At 42.6% G+C, this 20,026-nt stretch overlaps 1 protein-coding gene across 7 annotated transcripts in view; it reads left to right on the forward strand.

Annotated features, from left to right (window-relative positions):
* LOC143901162 (serine/threonine-protein phosphatase 2B catalytic subunit 2) overlaps window positions 1-20,026 on the forward strand; it is an 86,999-nt gene that overhangs the window by 57,769 nt on the left and 9,204 nt on the right. Inside the window, exons 10-13 of one of the 7 annotated variants that reach the window (XM_077413203.1) lie at window positions 4,980-5,012; window positions 18,733-18,817; window positions 19,096-19,193; window positions 19,468-19,683. In XM_077413203.1, coding sequence (XP_077269329.1) covers window positions 4,980-5,012; window positions 18,733-18,817; window positions 19,096-19,193; window positions 19,468-19,661 — 410 coding nt within the window. In that variant the 3' untranslated portion in view covers window positions 19,662-19,683. The other 6 variants (XM_077413204.1, XM_077413205.1, XM_077413206.1 and 3 more) reach the window with 6 other exon arrangements.

Genomic DNA, 20,026 nt, shown 5'->3' on the forward strand with positions numbered 1-20,026 from the left:
ATTCCCCACCCTAATCCGTATACACTGTTACTTTGCAGACATTTCGAACAAGATTGGCACTCGGACTGGTCTCTCTTATATCGTGATCAGAGCCCCTCTTCTTTTTACATCGGGGCTATTCTTGATATTGTTTGACTTTTACTTGTCCAATACGAAGTAATCGTGCAGAGAGACACGAAACGAGAATCGTCGCGTTCGCGACGAAAACACCCGTTCCCATCTTGTTAGCCGTCTCGCGGAATCAGAAAAACACTCGTTTTATTTAGAGCGCCACAGGATTATGCAATCACGTGAAAAAACGATCCGTCACCTAGAAGACGGCCGGACGGACGAGCGAGAGATAAAACGGGCAGAGACTCCGCTAATATCTGCAATCTCTTACGAGCTCCGACACGATCTAAGGGAGGCCACATCATCTTCGTGCACCCGGGGAGAATGCGCGGATTCATCCCTCACGTTCTGCCGCGTGCCATGCCGGGCCGATAGAAAAGACCTGGAGACGATCTAACGATGAAAAATGAATCGGGATTCCCCCGCCCCCCTCCCCTCCCCCGTTCTGCGAATCGTCGCATTCTCCGCCGAAAAGGAAGATCGATCGTGCACGTGCGTCCGGATTGGATAACGGCGAGGATTTTCGCGAGCGGGAATTTCGCGAGGAATTGCGCGACTGTTCATTTTCATCGCGGCGATGAAAGTTGAAACACGCCGTTAATTTTTCGTTCGATCGCTTTTAATTTAACGGGAGCGGCGAAGCTTCGACGTGTCATTTTTTTTTTCGGTTCGCCTCGCGGCTTTCACGCGCACGATCGATCCGCCGGTTAGTTTCTGCCACAATTTCTTCGATCGTTCGATTTCGACGACACCTGTGAATTCTACGTACTCTAATTATTCTCATTATATATCCCTACGATTCATGACTTTGCTCATGCTCGCGTACCCCTCTTAAAATTCACTTTCTTGAGCAGAAGTAAAGAAAAAAAAATATGTATTGACGCGATTTCACCCGAAATATTCATTGAAAGAATAGTTGATTTAAAAAAAAATCTCTCTATCACCCTGCCTCCTCCCGCCACGATCTCACTTTTATAACTTCCAGAGACAAATCTTGAATTCTCTTTCTGTTTGCATTTTCACTCGCTGCACGGACAGATGGTAAGAAACGCCGCTCGATTCTTCTAGACGTCACACGATTAAGAGCTTCATTGATTATCATTAATTTTTTAGCTATTTCATAGTAGTTTCTCGCGATGTCGAGTTTCTTTTTCTCTCTGTTTTTCTCTCTCTATCTCTTTTTCTCTCCCTCCGTATTTTTCTTTTATTTATCACGTCTTGTCTATTTTTTTTCCTTTATCCGTAACGTCGTGTTTCTCGGAAGGTGAAGAACGTACGTACGTTATTCGCGTCTAACTCTTCTCTTTTCTTCTTTATCTTCCGTTCTATATGATATTCATGATATATATGTGTGTATGTACATAAATTTACTGTATATTTTTTTTCTTTACCTTTGACCATCTGTTTTATGGTACTCGAGGGGTAATCACTCTAAAATCATGATTTTTCAAAATAAAAAATCGGTAGATGTTGTTAAAATAAGCGCAGCTTTATTCTGCTTAACGCAGTGTAACTGCCCGTACAATTTATTTATTATGTATAACATAAGTTTCTTATTCTATAAAATGAAATCATTCGCATACGAATAAAATAAATTAAAATCAATAGCTAAGGAAAGAAATCACAAGCGTAGTCATACGCAACGCGCCGCGAAGAGAAATAACCATGGGATAAGCATCGAATAAGGAAAAATAGCATTCGATCGCTTACTGTACAGCGTACAGTCTTACTCTTCGTGACGAGTCGGGTAAACTCGGAATATGTTGGCTACGTTCGGTTTGGGCGCTCACGCGCTGTAAGTATCATTCTATCTTCGTTGCACATCGAATATCAAACGAAGATAGAGTAAATACGAAACGAAAGAGGAACGTTGCAATATTGAAATACTAGACTGTGTTACTAGATGTTTTACAGATTGTTCTATGTTTCTACATTGTAAAAAGAAAAAAAATACTTTCTACCTATAATTTGTTATAAGTGTCATTACATTATACAGAGAATATACTTGTCTACTCAAAATAAGTCTTAAGTGTTTTCTTGGAAGAAGGAATAATGTTTTCTTCGTTGTACAGAGAGAATTTATAATTTTGGAATTAAATTATAATTGAAATTATAATTTAAATACAAAATTATAAATTATTGACATGAAATGTCCAAACTTTAATTTAAAAATAACAATCAATTACAATTGCCAATATTGCATACAAATTACGTATATTTAAAATTCTTCGAATTTCCAAGAAATTCATTTATAATAAATTTGGAATCCGTTAGTTTTCGAAATTCATTTCAATCGAATAAAATTAATAAAAAACTTAGACATTAAATTTCTCAAAAAAAAACTGAAAAGTTCCAGAAAAATCCACTCAAAAATGATTAAAATAAAAAATCTAAAAATTGGACATAGATTTGATGAAAAATTCCAGAAAATTGAATAAAACTTAATTAATTCGACTTACACGACTATATTTAAAAAAAAATCCCTCGAGATCCAATTGCCTGTAACATATTAACTTACAAATCGGAAAATTGATGAAGCCCAAATGCAACTGTCATAAAAATAAATGATTATTCTTCATGATTCTTCATTGATTGGTTATTGTTTTTCTTTTAATCGTAAATAAGTAGCGTTACACTTGAATCATAAATATATTTGGGCGATTAATATTATGAAGGTATAATATATTTTATTGTTATACACTCAATTTTAATGTATTTAATAATCAACCCCTTTTAGTTAATGAAACGCATATTTTTATTTTATTTTATATATATTTGGTTTTATTAGAGAGAGAGAGAGAGAGAGAGAGAGAGAGAGAGAGAGAGAGAGAGAGAGAGAGAGAGAGAGAGCATAAACTTTTTGTATATAAACCAAGGTATAAATATAGACATACGGAAGAAGAAAGATTCGATTAACGTCAACATCGAGGTGTTAACGAACCTGTAAGGGACGGCTCTTAGTTGGTAAGAAAAAAATCATCCGAGAAGCTACTGGACTAGGCTCTTTTAGCGCTGCTAGCGACGACGAGCTTATCGCTAGCTTACAAGAAATATATAGTAACTCCGACGTTAAGAATAACGATCGCCTATTGCATTGATGCTATTCTAACAGACTCATAAGACAAATTCCTTACTTTAGCGTCACCAATATCGAAAAAACAGAGCACAACGTCTATATAACGCTGAACGTTGTCTCGCTGATTTTAGAGTGAGTTACCCCTCGATGGTACTTACGATTTTTCGCATCGAGATATGAGATTTTTACTTGGTTTTTCTCTTCTTTTTCTTTTTCTCTCTCTCTCTCTCTCTCTCTCTTACTTTTTTTTCTTTCCGTATCTGCTCTTCTTGTCATTTTTATTTTCACTTCCCGACTACGTATATACATGTATGTGTGTAATACATATATTCGACGTGTCTCGACGGCACATAGCCTGACTTTTTACATCTTCAACGGTAGACTTTAATTTTCTGCATCATTATACTCATATAGCATCTTTCACCCTGTCTCCATACGTTTGTTCAAGATGGCACGATCCCCTTTGCTTGTTTCTCAAAGCACGTATAAAACTACTTCGCGTGGGTCTTGAGCTTTACGAGTTCAAAGTACTTTTTCAGCTCGAAGCTAATCGGGCGAGGATCATCATTTGCCATCTTGCGCATCACGCGTTAATTTAATTCACGCATGCATCGCAACGATCGGGTAAGATGACGCTGTAATTGCGATGGTAATCCGTCATTCGATTCTCGTCTTAATTATTTTTCGATGTGTGTAACCCCCCCGGGAGTATCTACAGATCGGATTTTTATTTGTCATTTTCGTTCGCCCCGATCGACTCTATCACTCTGTCCGAGTTCCATAGTCAATTTCAATTTCACGTGTGTTACGTCCATCCCGCCCCCGCTGGCCTATTCTGTTACTTTCTTTTCCTTTTTCGTATATTTTACATATGTGTATGTATAGTCACTCTGCCCTTCGTCCTTACGTATGGAAAGCTAAAAGAAAAATGACTCTCTCCGGCAAATCGGCGGATGGAGCTTTGCGACCGGTGTGACAATCGCGATTTTTTTTTCCACTCTTCGCGACAGTGTTGGATCGAGTTTTGATTAAATCGAACGTCTTCACCGAGTCGTACCGAAGACATATATTTTTTACGATATCCGAAATATCGACCTGTGTCGGCTGGCTATCGCCGATTAATTTTATATTCGTCCACGTGTGTCCGACAAGGAGACATCGGGTTAATTCATTCCCCGCACTTCGCGGCACGTCGGAAGGTCAGATCGATACCACCGTCCGGTGTCAGCCGTGTGGACGATCACCGGGTCTAACAAGTATCCATCCACCGGGCCGGGTTCGAGCTCCGAAAGAAAGTCGAGCAGCCCCCCTCACTACTCCCTCCTCTCACCGTCTCGTAGAGAACGCGCTCGCGAGAACGTTTTTCCTGGCTGTTGCGGCTAGGTCGCTCTGATCGAAAAAAAAAAGAGTTCAAACAGAGAGTCCCGGTGTTTCGATCAATAAAGGCACCCTCGGCCCCTCCACTTTTCTCCCCTTCCCCTCGGTTTCGCCTCCTTTAATTATCGCGAGAGATATATGCGCCGCTCACAACCCTCTGCCCCCCCCTTCGCTCTTGCCCTCCCCTTTCTCGCCCGCCCTCGCCCCCCACCCCCACCCCCTCTCCCATGAAGTTGCACTGACTGTCTTTTATATCGTACTCCTTCTCTATTATATTTGTATCAATCACACTGGCCTTGGACTCCTCCTATCTCGGCACGACACTATGCTACTACTACCTCTACTACTTCTACTACTACTTCTACTACTACCACTCAAAACTCCGATCGTTCGGCATACCGCAACCCCCGTAAAGTCGCAGCCAAAGTCGTTGTCAAAAAAAAGAATGGTAAGTCCCCGTGAGAGCCGACGACTTACTTGAAGAGCCAAGATTTTTTTCTTCTTTTTCGTGCGTGCCAAGAGTATAACCTAACGAGAGTTTTCTTCCTCCTTTTTTTTCTTTTTTCCACCTTTTTGTGCCTTTTTTTTGTACCACGATGTATTTGTGACAAAGTGATCTTAACTCTTTTTCGTTTTTTTTTCTCTTGTTTTCCTCTTTGCCAGTGTTCTCTCCTGCGTTTCGGTTTCGTTCTGTTTCTGTCTTCTGCGTTTTTTATCGCGCGGGTGCGCCTCGTGACGTGCGTTCTGCCGGAACAAGTATATTCTCTTATGCACGGTAAACGCAGTTCTCGCGCTCGTGCGGTATTTTTAAGTGACTAGAAAGATATTGCAAATTTTTACCGCCGTATTAATAACGCGGGAAAATATTTCGATTTCTTCGACTACATTTTCACGATTGACGCATATATATATAAACTATAATAATCTAATAATTAATTTTGATACCTTTTGTCTTAAGTTAATGTGCAATTAGCAAGGCAATTAGCTTCCTGCTGTGCAATTCTCAAGTTAATATATTATTAAAGTAATAATAATAAATGAATCTGTAAAATACGATCGACAGACAAGTGAGACAAGCTGTAATAAGAAGTAACATTATAATTCAACGGCAATCTTGATCAACGAATCGAAAATTTCAATTGGTTTTTTGTTCCATTTTCGCGGGAACGCTTTTATTCCAGTTAAATGCTCCTCGATGAGAAACTGTAGCACGAAGCACCAGTAGAACGACGTCGATACGAACGTTCCGCGCGAGATATTATTTTCTCGTATGTTGAGTTGTGACTTCTCTCTTCGTTCCTGTATATATACATATATCTCTATCTATCTATATACTTACATATTTCTATCTTCGTCATCATCTTCTACTTTCTTTTAAACGTGCTGATGCATAACCGTCCTCCGGACTTTCGATTGAGCTAACATTACAATCGTCCATTAATTGCCGGAGTACACGCCGTTAAACGCCCGTTTTCACTTCCGTTTTCCTTCCGTTATCTTTCGTTTTGACACTGATTTTGTTGCGTTATACACATCGCCGCCTCTGTACCACACATATCCCTCGTATATTTGCGTACTGAGTTTAATCGTCACGGTTTGATCTCACCCTTTCTCTCCGTTTCTTCAATCTACGTTTTGTGTTATCTCGTTAAGCCTTTCCCACCTGCTTCTTGCGCTTTTCGTCAACAATCGAGCACGTATTATTCATCGGTACATGAATAATGGACGTCCAATCTGTATCCCTGACTTGAAATCGCATTTTGAAGCGACACGACTTTATTATATCGCAAGCGCGATAAAAATAACAGGACAAAATGAACGAACGAATCGAAGTGTTCTCGCAAAGTAAAGGGTATCGCAAGGCGCGACGAAACTCTCTTTCTTCCAGACTTCGCTGACGCTTTTTTTCTCGAGCACCTTACCCGTGCTTTCAAATCTAAAATAACGTGATGCAAACGCGCGCGCGACGAGAAATACGGTCGCTCTCCTACGCGGTGCCCCGACTCGCGGAGAAGAGACCCGTCGCCTACAATAACAGCAGATTCACGCGAATTTATGCTCGTCTCGAGAAGAGCTTCATAAAGCTCGGTAGATTAGTCGAGAAAGTTCGGTGAATATATACATACCATTCGACCGTTCACCATCTCCCTCCGTTTCGCTCCGTTTCTGCAATCCTCGCTCTCATTTGCGCGCTCTCTCTCTCTCTCTCTTTCTCTTTCTATTCCTCACTCTTGCCTTCTCTCCGCTCTCTTTCGCTCATTCTGGGATTTAGACGGCGAATTTCCGCATTGCATTCGTTATAGCGTTCGCGACACTGTTTTACGACTTCAAAACCATCCTCCCGCCTGCCATCCTTCTGCCCTCCACAGCAATACCTAAAACAACCGCCGCGTCCCCCGTCCCTCGTTTGAGTTTCGCTCGTTTGACTTGAGTTCGGTTTATTTGCGCGCTTTACGATGCAGCGTGAGATATCTCGCTCTTATGTGTGTGTGTGTGTGTGTGTGTGTGTGTGTGTGTGTGTTTGGATGCGCGCGCGCGCGTGGAATGCTGTTGTGTGGAGTGTGTGTGTGTGTGCCGCTTGCTCGTTCTCTTAACAACGTCCAGCGAACGAACATTGGACACTCCACTAACAATGCTTTCGGTTTTACGAGCGCGCGCGACCGGCTGCGGCCGGACCTGCCTGATCCAATACGTCCGCAAGATTCCTCTTCCGCTGGACCGAGGTCGTCGATAGTACACAGAACGATCTCGGTCCATCTTTGAACAATTCGAAGAACAATATTCGCCGTCCGCTTATTTGCTCTTAAAATTCATATACGTATATTCGAATTTCTGACATCTATGTGCACGGGATGCCTCCTTGCAACGCGAGAAACATTTTGCCGAAATTCGCTTTTATATTAAGATTTAATTATATTTTAGGGTAGCAAAACACATCCCTAAACTTCGAGCAATATTTAAATTCAACTCAACCATCCGCACGGAGTTACGCCGTTGCAAAAAAATTGTAAAAAAGTGTTGAAAATCTTTCTTTTCTTTGATAAGAATAAAATACGATAAAATATAATTGTTTAAAAAACATTTCTTCAATAAGTGACAATTAAAGTTATTATAAATATAAAAGTACATGTACAAAATGTAATATGCGATTTCTACCGTAGTTTTCAATCGCTCGAGGGTTTATAAATAGAAATATCTGGTGATTATTCGATCGAGAGATATATTAAAGCCGATTGTTTGTCACAACATCTGTTCGAAAGCCGCTTAGCTTCTTAATTTCTTATCCGATCACGCGGAATCGTATCGTCGAAAAATCGATAATTCGAGTTACACGCGCCCCGTCACTGTCGAAAGTCGTGTTTAATTAACTAATCGCGATCGACAAGATTCTCGACAATTTCCGGTCACCCCTGAGAGCCCGGCTGCCAGCGGACGGCGTGCTATCCACGGTAGAATTCCCCTACTTCCCCCTCCCCCTTTCCCTCCACCCCGGTCGGCTCTCCGCGTCTCTCTTCCGCGAGGCTCTTGGCCAGAGCGAAATCCGGAGCAAAAGAGGCTTTCGGGCGCCTCCTCCGGAGCGAACGGCCCGGGAAGGTATATCCGATCGATAGAACGCACCGAGTTTCCGTGAGATGACGAGAGAAGGCCACGAGGCATCGATCAACCGGCTCCCTTCGAAGCGCGGTTCCATCGGCATCTTGCCCTCTACGCCGACTCGAGTCAATCGTTCATTCCTGTGTGCATTCCAGCGCGCACGTAAAGTTCCATTACGGACGGACGCGATCTAAGCTAAGCTCGCAACAATCCTCCGAACCAGTCGAACCAATAAACTAGATCTCGCGCAAGTGAAATCAAAACCGTAAATCACCACAAATGTAATACCGGAGGTATTAGGAAATAACGATCCATTGGCTCGTAAATGCGCGTGAATGCGAATTCATGTCTTCTCTTTGCAAATCTCGCGCGATTTAAAAATTAACCCTTTGCGGTCCAAATTATTTCTCGCAAATAAGCAAAGGTCAAGTATTTCGTTCTTAATTTCACCTAATCAGCTGGTCTAACGTGAATCAAAGAATTTTGATTACTTAAAAGAACTTATGGAGATCTAAAAAATATACATTGTCAAATATTAAGGAATGAAATTTAAACCAGCACCTTCAGTTAAATAACATTTTGTTATTTTTAACTACTATGTGTGTCGAAATTATTATTTTAATACAAAACAGTGTTATTTTGACTCCATTAGGTTAATTAAGTTAACTATTGTAGTATAATATATAGTATAGTGAGTAATGGTAAAATAAAGTTAAAAAAACGTAATAAAAATAAAAGGAATTATTATATATATTATATATATAAAAATGACTGTGTGTGTGTGTGAAATTGAGTATAATTTGATGAATTTAACAGCGTAGTTTGCCGATTGTATAATCGTACAGATTCGAATAATGCTTGAAGAATTAAGTCATCGCAAAGCATTGCGTCGAGTCCAACTTGACATAGAACAGCAAAGGGTTAATATTCGTTTGCTTCTACCTCGAGTCACGTAAGAAATCGAAGAGAGTGGACTAGTCGAGATGAAGCTACCATTCGATAGATGCGCTGAGAAATCATACGAGAGATTGAGCATTGAGCGCAACGAGCGATTTGACATCACCCGTCTCGGATTTCCGCAGGAGAGTTTACGCAACACAGGCAACGACTCCGCAGACACATTCTATTGTCAAGCTATCCGTTACTCTCGATGTTAGATATCTTCCCCGGTCTCGTTTCCAACGTGAAGAAAGATAGAAAACGACTATAACGAGTTCGGGTCGTGGAACAAAAAGGAACGAGAGCTAGGGGGTTCTCCACGCGGGGCCATTTTTCACCTTCTCGAGCGAACCAGCTGCGACATCGTTCGCTTTCTTATACATATTTTCCGTTCTCCTCTTCTCGTGCTTTCTCCAGCGTAAAACCTTGCGATTCTTCACTTCGTTTCCGCGGACCTCTACTACAACAATCGATAGAAACTCATCGCTTCCAGAAGAAATTCAGTGCGTTCAGATTCGTCGAGTCGCGCGGCAAAATTAATCCTTGAGACGTAATATCGATGTCTTTATATATTTTCTCACTTTTAATAAATAATTTTCTTAAAGCATATTTCTCTTACCAATTTTATCGTATTTTTGCGCGTCATATTACTCCTGGCAATTCGGGGTTAAAATCAACATTCTCTCCGTGGGTAATAAATGTCAAAAGTGAACGTAACTACCCACGGGAGCAATATGTCACTTCTAACGGCGAAAAAAATCATACGTTTTGAGGATTAATTTTCAACTCGAAAACCTTCCGTGCGCTTCTCTTTAATTGCGGCCAGTGCGAAGGAATTCTCGTCGCCGCGTTATCGCGCGTTCGGATCGAAGTGAGGAAGGGTCCTCCTCTGTGTTACTTTATTTTTACACTTCACCGAAGCCTTTAATAAGCAAACTATTCAACCACGATATTTCTCCCGGCCTGTCTTTATCCCCGCGACAGTCGCGCCCTTCGATGCCGTCGCCGTCGCCGTCGTCGCTCGCTTTTCTTCTCCTTCCCCCGCTAACCCGCCAATCCTCCGACTCACCGACACGAGCACTATACCGACCTCGAGAAAAATTTCAAGAGACGATGTTGCACGTTTATGTCGATTCACGACGCGCCGTACCCTCGGCTGCGCTAAGCTGCCGGACATATTTTTCCACTTCACGAAAAAGTCACCCCCCATTGGCCGACGTCCGTCGGGCATTAATTTTTCTCACTCACTCTCTCATACTCTCTCTCTCTCTCTTTTTCTCTCTCTTACTTTCTTACTTTCTTTCTCTCTTTCTCCTGCGAACATTATTATATTCTGAGCCTTCTCTCTTACTCTCTTTCTCACCCTCCGTACACACCCCGACTTTCACTATCACTTTATGACCCTCTTTTTCTATTTTTTCGTTTCTTTTTCTCTCTCTCTCTCTCTCTCTCTCATTCTCTCTGCCCCTGAATCTGCTCGTTTGTTATCGTCTTTATGCTTAAGTTACCTCTTTGAGTTACGTTGAGTACGTGTATCCTTTACTTAACTCGGTCTCCGTCAGCCGCCGAGCGTTTTATCTTTTGATTACCAGTTTTCTTTTGCGCATGCTATAGTGTATACTTAGGTCTCCTATAGGTTTAACCGAGCGAACTAGTACTTAATAATTCGCGCGAGGATCGCGAGAGGATCACGCTCGCCAGCTTACGTTAACGATAAATATAATAACGGAAAGTTGTTCCGCTCGACAGGACGACGCGGTAGCTTGGCGCGCATCCTCGAGCGATCCTGCGAAAATTTATTAATCGACTTCTTTTTCTCTTAGACAGTTGCTCCAGGAAACTTCTATGTAGCGACGTTGCGCCACGATATACAATGATAATCTCACGTGCGATTACGATCGCTGCATTACGTCAAGATTACTTTCATCTTATCTACGCTAATGAATTTTCTTGACTTTCACAGATTTGTCAGAATTTCGGCAAGGGAATAGAAGGATTAATTTTCAAACTTTGTCTCTTGTGAAATTTAACGCAGAATTCGCTGCTTACTTTTTGAATGTCTGGTACCGATCTCTTTCGATTTGAGATGAAGTAATCTTCGACGTGTTCGAATTTGCCGAGGGCGATCGTACATTTTAACGATTTATTCTCAACAGAATTTAAGCAATCCTTTGATTTTATAATTGGGATAATTTCAAATATCTTAAATATTTAATAATCTTAAATATTTTATTGCGATTGAGAGTTAAATACCTTGTTCTCTAAACGAGTTAGTTAATTCTTTCATACGGTCTAAAGCGCGTTACAGAATTCCATTTAAATCGAAATTCCATTTAAATCGAACAGAACACTATTGTACGTTCGCCCGGTTTAGCAATTTCGGCGCAGACTAAAATCATTTTTCTCACCTTTTAATCGATTATTTTCTTTATATTTACAGTATTTGTGGCCTTAAAACGACGAAAACGCGAGCGTAACAGCGCGCGTTTGTGGAAATTTCAATATCGGCAAATTTGCTCGCGCGCTGTGATTTTTAAACGTTAATTCAAGTCTATTTTGTAAAATACCGAGTATTCCTAGCGGGGTTTCCTGCTTCAACGCGATGAATTTTAATGTGAAACGTTTCCCACGTTCGTCACAGTCATGGTGGCATGATACAAGTGCTCTTTCCCCAGAGAATTTTCTCGTGTCGGTTCAAAATGTGACACGGACAGCTCTATACCTGTGATTCCCGGGAATTTGTTTCGTAATTACACGCGGAATGCGTCGGGAGTAAATATCATGTTCTTTAAAAAAAAAAAAAAACCGTTTTCGCAACATCGATGCCGCGTAAAACATTCTTGCTACGCCCGACGAGCGACTTTGCCGATTTTCAGACATTTCAGTAGCGGGTTAAGCTACTTAGAGGAAGAATTATAATGAAGTATAAAAGGAAGTGTCTCAGGGAAAAAAAAACATTAAATATTATTGTTCTCGTTAATTAACAAACCTTTCGAAAAAATATGTGCAATCGCACGGTTTTTAACGCATCGCGCCAAATTCATCTTAATCCGCTACTGAGAGACTCATACGATTGAAAAAGAAAAAAAATAAGAAAAGAGACGATATAACGGCAATAGAAATCGTCTAACGCACATGCTTGACTGAATGCCACTTATGCTGTGCACACTTGTCTTTTCTTGTCTGTTCTATGTGTTGTTTCCTTTTGCGCCATAATATCTACAACCACCTCATCGCGACCACTACCATCACCAACCACCAACCACCACCAACCACCAACCACCGACACCAACCAAACAACTATCCGCAAACTGTCAAAAAAAAAAAAAATTGAAAAAAAAACACGTCTTCCCGTACGGAATGTGATCCGAACAAACCGACCAAAAAAAATCTCCACCACTCTCTATCTCTTCTCTTCGGCCGCATTTGACGCTGCTCTCACATTGTTGGTTACTTCTGTCCTTTTACTTACGTCCACTACGCTCAACTATCGGTAAACCAACCATGGGCGCACCATGGCCACCATGGTAACCCGATGGTAACCCGACGGTGTCCGGTCCGATAATACGACCCCACCTACCATCGCGTACGGTGAGTTATTTTTTTTGTTAAAAGTGCGAATATAAGAACCTACGCTCTACTCTATCTCTATCTCCTCTGCTATCTCTCTTCTATTTCTATCTTTCCATCCTTTGGCCGTGAACGACGCCGCGTGGACTTAACGCCGTTTTCTCCCCACCTTCCGAGTATATGTGGGTTTAACGAAAGCGAACTCTCCGTTCTCGAACCTCCCCTGGAATAACGAGACTCGATAATTACGAAACGTATAAGTTAATTCTCCACGCCGCGCCGTGGAGAGAATTAGCGTCGATTCTCACATTAACGAGCGATAAACCTCGTTAACGGCCACGATCTCGCTCTTCTTCGAAGGGGTTGGATTTCGAGGGAAGATTTCGGTCGCGGATTGATTGATGCAGCGGCGTTCAGTTCCCCGGCTACAGTCGTTCACGATTCGAACGCAGAATATACAAATAGGAATATGTCTTAGCACCCAATGGTTCCCAATTTAGTCGCGTTGATGCTCGGTCGTCGTTAATCCTCGACTGCTGTGCTTGAATTTGATCTTCAAGTAACCGGCCGCGACACGTTATGGCTTTCTAAATTAATTAATATAAACACACGTGAAATTGTAATTAAAAAAAAAATCGAAATTTGGTTGGATTTTTGATAAGAGGATAAAAGAATTCCATTTCGCAAGACATCCGTTTATCGCGATGTTGGGATTTCGATTCCGGCGTAACAGTCGAGGATTAAACATTCGCCATTGGGTATACGATCCTTTCTGTTCTCGATGAACGGTCCACGTAACGAGGCATAGGCGTCGCATTTCTATTCTGTTTCTATTCGCAAAAGAAAAAGTTGTTGAGAGAGCGAGGTTGTTACATATACGGCGGCGCCTATGACCAGATTAATGCCGAAGGCCCGTCGTTGCAGAAATGAGAAACGATACGTTCGACCTGCATTCAGAAGATCGTTCGAATATCTCGAGCCGACTTGATCGCCTATCTGATAATATCATGCTCCACGTGGGGGACGTCAACGACGAGCATCGGTGATATGTAAGATAACAGATTATTTGTGTCGCGTCATTGTGAGAGTAATTGATGAGACAAGCAACGCCTGTTTCGCAAGTCGGTTCGACGAGGGTAGCTGCGGCTTCTAAAACTGCTTTTGGGAAACCCGATCTAGAGCACTAGTATATCCCTGCGTTATAACGTTTCGAGGACAGGTTCACGAAACGGAAGACGAATCGTATCGAATCAGGTCGACCGAATCGCTGGAAGAATTATTTCTGCAATATCAAGTAATATTAGAATCAAACAATTTATTCAATAATTTTTCCAACGTGAAAGATTTCCATTGATTTTATTTTATTCCAATATCGATAAAATATTAAGTATTAGAGAGATGCACTTAATTGTAAGACCACAATGATTTTTTATTTAATGTCTTGAGATCGATTTTCGCAGCCTCTTCCGTTCTAATAATTAACGGACACATCCGCAGATTTATGAGAGGCGAATAGTCACGCTGGGTTTTATACTTCGGAGACGATGGTAAAACGGATGAGAAGTTGTGATCTCGAGAATATATACGACGGGCCTCCGGCATGCTCGGTGCCAGACTCGACTGCGTTTTGATAAATGTTAGCTCGGTAGACAACTGTCGCAACGGCGTGCACGCGAAAATAACATCGGATCGCGTTACACGCGGCGATCATTACACACCGGGTCATTACAATCCCCTCCGTTTTCAGAATCGTCGCAGGTTTGAATTCTCGAATTACGCTATTATGATTACGCGCGGGTTCCATTCGCGATACCGTGTCGCCATTCGACAAATCCTCGCGAAGGGTCAACGTTAAGGGGATATTCTGCTCTGAAATGTCGTAAAAAAGGTTTTTTTTTTGTTGGGAAGCGAGAAAACAAATAACGTTAAACTTTGCACGTTTTTTGCCTTATTTTAAGAATACGAGAAAAAACACGTGTGGACGGTATAAATGATTCTAGCTGTTTCAGATATCTGAAACGCAAAAACCAAAAATTTTCTTATTCAGGAGAAGTGTGGCTTTCGTCTGAACTAGAATAAACATTATACGTTTATTAGTTTTTCTTCTTTAATAAAATACTAACAAAATTTTGAAGACGTAATATTCTTAATAAAAAAGCCACCATTTTGTTTAGAATGGAAATATTGGTTTAGTTCTAGTTCAGACGATAGTTCACACTTCTCCTGAGTAAGAAAATTTTTAATTTTTGCGTTTCACGTACCTAGAACAGCTAGACTCACATCGTCCATGCGTTCTTTCTTGCGAGCTCTTAGTGAACAGAACATAACTTATTATATAATACAAAAAAGAAGAACGTTTTTTTACTTGGAAAATAAAAATATATTCTTACAATAAAGCTAAAAGAACATGCAAAGTTCAGCGTTATTCGCTTTTTTCATTTCCCTACAAAAAATGTCTGGAAAATATCTTTTTTTACGACCTTTCAAATTAAAAAATGTCCCCTTAAGTATCTATTTGAATAATTCGAGATAAGCTGCGTCACACAACATACGACACGCGTAATTAGAGCCGCGTCAAAGTTCGCGTAACCTCGCTCGTTGAAATATCATCATTATACCGTACAATATCGAGGGTTACACGATAATCTTTGTTTAATTTTACTGAAACGCGAGATCCGTTTCGCTCTCGTGGAAAACTCGTTTCCACGAATTGTTACGCTAAAACGCCTGGATATACGCGTTGTTTGCGTCATTCGCGCCCTACGATTCTCGAATTACGTTATTTCGAGCGGCCGGCCGGTGACGCCGTTGCGGCAGATTACGTGTGCGTAACCGTTGCGCTGAAACACATAAATGTATAGAGAGCAAAAGGCTTGATCTGTTGTATAAGTTTGTAGTTGACGTGTACACGTCGTTGTATGTGCCGCATCCTCTCCGTTTGACGAGCGCAGGACTGTCCCGGGGGGGAGGACAGCTGTTGTCGGACGCTCGGCTCGCGATCGAAGAGCGCGACAACGTAAAGCCCGTGTCACACTACGTATCGCGGACACGGATCGGATTGGGATTACGGATCGCGGATCGGATGTCAGCCAATCACAGATGAGCTGCTCGTCTATAATTGGCTGGATTACGATCCGCGATCCGCAATCTCAATCCGATCCGCGTCCGCGATACGTAGTGTGACACGGGCTTAAGGCTTCTCCAAGGCGGATATGAGCGCGATTTTCGTTTTTTTTCCGCCTTCTTCCCGCGGAACCCCCGTAAGCTCGCGGAAACGACGTCACGCACGCGCGCGGATGTAATTCTCCAAATTCCAAATAACCACCCCGAAGGGGAGTTATAACGCGGGGGATTCGACGGCGAGCTGCGAAATTGCCGCTCTTCGCTCCGAAGGCCGAACGTCTAATATTTGACATGCCTCGACTCTATCGATCCCTCCCTGCGACAGGAAACGGGCGCCCTCGATGAATCGCGACCCCCCCTTTCCCCCACGCTCAACTTCTCGGGTCGTCTTTCGCAGATCGCGATTTCCCGCGAGAATCCGCGCGGTTCTCGGATCCCGCGAAATCGTAGGGCCCGCACGGCAACGCACGGGATAATAAACTGCGAGCGGTGGAGTAATCTCGTTACTCGAAAATTGCGGCTAAAACCCGATACTCGCGCGACGACGTCGTCGTCTCGTTTCCGCCGATAGGCATCAGGAATCTCACGACCAAGTGGAAACCTCCCCGATAACCAACGGGATTTCGGATTACGCAAGATTGAAACGCGGGAAAATTCACCCGTATACGTAATAATCGTCGCGATAATCCGTCGGGACGATTCGCGGTTTCGCAGCAGCCCGTTAATTGTGGAAAATGTCATTTAATTGACCCGCGACGCGCGTAACATCGCTGATATTCGGAGCGGCTCGGCCGGCTATTTAAGGAATCTCTCGCCTGATGATTATAATCTGTCAAGGACAGCCGCGCGCGCGCGCGCACCGCCGCGAATCCTTCTTCGAGTCCAGCCGATCTCCGTCGTTCCCGCTCGTGACGTTCGATCGATCTTTCTACGTTTCGGATGGCTCGCCATCGCTGAAAACAAAACGCCCGTCGCGCACGGTCAGAGATTTCGCAAACGACACGAAAAATTGAAATTTCGTATCCCCCTGACAAATCGGGCGATACGTTATCGTGACGGCGCGGCCCAAGGACCGCGGATCCGTGCCGTAAATCATTAGAATACCGGAATCGCACGCGATACGATGCTCGAGCGTATGTTTCGTCGGCGCGCGACGAGAAACGACGTTCGATATTTTCGACATGTGTCTCTTTCGATCCGTCCGATTTAAGCGAACGTATAACGAAACGCGAGGGGCGAGTTTTTTCTCTCTCTTTTTTTTCCACAGAGCGTTGAACGAGATGGACCTTGTGGGCGGGCACGCGGACAGGACCGCGCGATTAGGGGAAAAATACTGTTGGCCCGCCTTCCTAAATGTGCTGCGCTGTTCCGTTAACCGTTGAAACTCCCGAATCGAATCTTCCCCCAAATAACGCGAAAATAACGAAAAAAAAGCGATGGATATGATATCTTAGCGCCCTAATTAAACAAGCAGCGGAAAAAGAGCGAATCTCTATTTTCTGCTAATTCTCTATTTCTCGCTAACGGAAGATTTTACGGAGCGAATTCAACCCCCGTTTCTCGTTAAGGTACAATCGATCGAGCGGCAAGGCTCGACCGTTGCGTCAATTAACGAGCAAACAGATAAACGGCTCGCTGCGAAAGAGTTGCCGCTCGGCGCGAACAATTGGTAAATACCCCTTTTCGATGCGGTTCTCCATCGGACGCGCCGTCGTAAACCGTGAAATTCCACTTCCGCTTCGTTGGTCCCAGCTTTTCGCGAGCAACAAATATGACCGAATCCCGCGTTGAATGGCGTTGATTCGATCCGTAAATGGGAATCGGTCGGTGAAAGCGGCGACTCTTTCGCGCTGGTTAACGAGCGCCCCGAAAGGTAGCAGGCGATTGCCAAGGCGAAGTGGTAACGATAAGAGTTTGTAGTGGCCGATGGTGCGTACGTTTCGCGCTTGTACAGCATGTGCATGCCTCTTTTTCTCTCGCAACGAGTTTACGCAATCTCTTGATGTGTCTAGTTGTCTAGTACACAGACACACATACAAACAAACACACACACACACACACACACGCAAAAAAAATACATTTGTGCGAAAGACTTGTACACTGCATTTACGCACGTTTACACAGCTTCCAGTGCACGCGCGTTCGCAATAGCGTACTCTTCACGTTTCCTCTTTTTTTTTTCCTCGTTTTTCCTAGAGTCGACGAATGAACACCTTTCTGTCGCGACTGGTGCGAAGAGTGCGTAATTTATTTTTCTTTTTTTACATTGCGAACGCGACGAAGCACGCGCAACTTTTTTTTTGTTACGTGGCTGCTTGTACCGTCCTTCCTCTCGCTCGTAGTTATGCGCATACTCTTTTGCCTGTAGTTCGGCGTTGTTGTCTTGGCGTGACCCGATGAGAATAACGAGTGATTATTAATAACATAATGTATCCCCCGGTAAGCTCTGATGTGATATGCGATAATGTAGTATAGTTAACGTGGCGAGATGGCGAGAATCATCGCAAGTGATTTGCAAGCGCGACGACGAACGCGCGGCAAATCGGTGACGAAGCAACGTGGCGAAGCTATTGAGTCTCTTGATTAAAATGTATTGTAAATTAATGGAACGGCTTCTGTGTACCGTTGCAACAGCGCTGTCGATATCGACGTTGAAGAACTCTTGAACGTGGGCGTATTTTAATACACGGTGTAAATAAAAAATTTATAAAGATTACTGTAATTATCAATTTTTTTTAATTAGAGGTCAAATTGTATGTTTAATTATTATAAATTGTTAATTATTACAAACTGTATTTATAATAATTATATGTTAGAAATTGTTGAACTCAAATGGCTCGCTGATTCCTCTCGCTATGTTGATCGTCACTGGATGATCTATTATAGGTACTGATATCCCGTCGTCATACGAATGCTATAATATGCGTCTCTGATATTTATAGGTGCAGCAGCCAATCTACGTAAGGAAGTGATCAGAAACAAGATTAGAGCCATTGGCAAGATGGCACGGGTGTTCTCCGTCCTGAGGTCAGTGAACGATAAAACAATTTGTCTTTAAATACCTTAAAAAATACGTCTAAATACGTCACAATGTGTCCGCAAATACTTTCATATAAAAATAATAGACGATGTAAGTCGATCCGGAACTCTGGGTTCAAAACGGGGAGATTAAATTCTTTTACGAATTAAACATCAAGAGATAAAAAGTTGCGCATTTCGTAAAAGTTGACCTACAACTTTTACGATTACGAGAATTTTCATCATCTAATTATTATTGTAACATAATTTTAACCTCTGTTTCACAGAGAGGAGAGCGAGAGCGTGCTGCAGTTGAAGGGCTTGACGCCGACTGGAGCTTTACCGCTCGGTGCATTATCTGGTGGCAAAACCTCTCTGAAAAACGGTAAGAATTTTATAAAACAACGTTTTGATATTAATTTAGTTTAGAATTTTTTTAATGCAGTGAACTGTGTAACGTATGCTTAATTATATCCTATCGCGATGCGGCGCATTAAAAGGGCAGAAGTACCGGTTATCTCGATTATTATTATTCACAATAGTATTATAACTGAATAATCACGAAAGAGAGAGAATCTCACCGTAATAATTCTCTTATGATTTCACGTCTTTTAATATTATATCTGCTTCATTTTCTTCTTTTTTCCGCCGTTCCGCAGCTCTCCAAGGCTTCTCGCCGAATCACAAAATTACCTCGTTCGCCGAGGCCAAGGGCTTGGACGCCATAAACGAAAGAATGCCACCGAGGAAAGACGCACCGCCCACGCCGGTGAACGAGGAGAAAGCCGTGACAAAGCCGCCGCCTCCTGCGGGAGACAAGCGGGACCACAACATACCGCAACCGCAGTCGTGAGCCCCACACTCGTCCAATCAAGGTACGGCGTCCGAACTATCCGCAATCCGCAACTCCTAAACGTCGAAAGACAGGACAGCCTTGCTTGCGCCTCCGCATGGCTTAGTAAATTTTGCGGAGCTATGCGGTATTAAACGCGCTACCTTGACTGACCTCGAGGCTCTCATTCGAGTCGAGTAACTGCCCGGAGTTAATAGGCCTATTCGTTTTTGCTGCATTTTTTACTAGTGCAATAAGTTAGAATGAAAGAAACTATATTTGTTTTTTTTTCTGACTTATTAACACTAGTTCAGAAGTGCAGCGAAAACGAACAGGCCTAATCATTAAAAGATTTGTTATTTTTCTTAACTTTAATGTTTCTCCTA

This window comes from Temnothorax americanus, unplaced genomic scaffold (assembly GCF_048541705.1).
Source record: "Temnothorax americanus isolate GAGA-0224 unplaced genomic scaffold, ASM4854170v1 Scaffold32, whole genome shotgun sequence".
Lineage (NCBI taxonomy): Eukaryota > Metazoa > Arthropoda > Insecta > Hymenoptera > Formicidae > Temnothorax > Temnothorax americanus.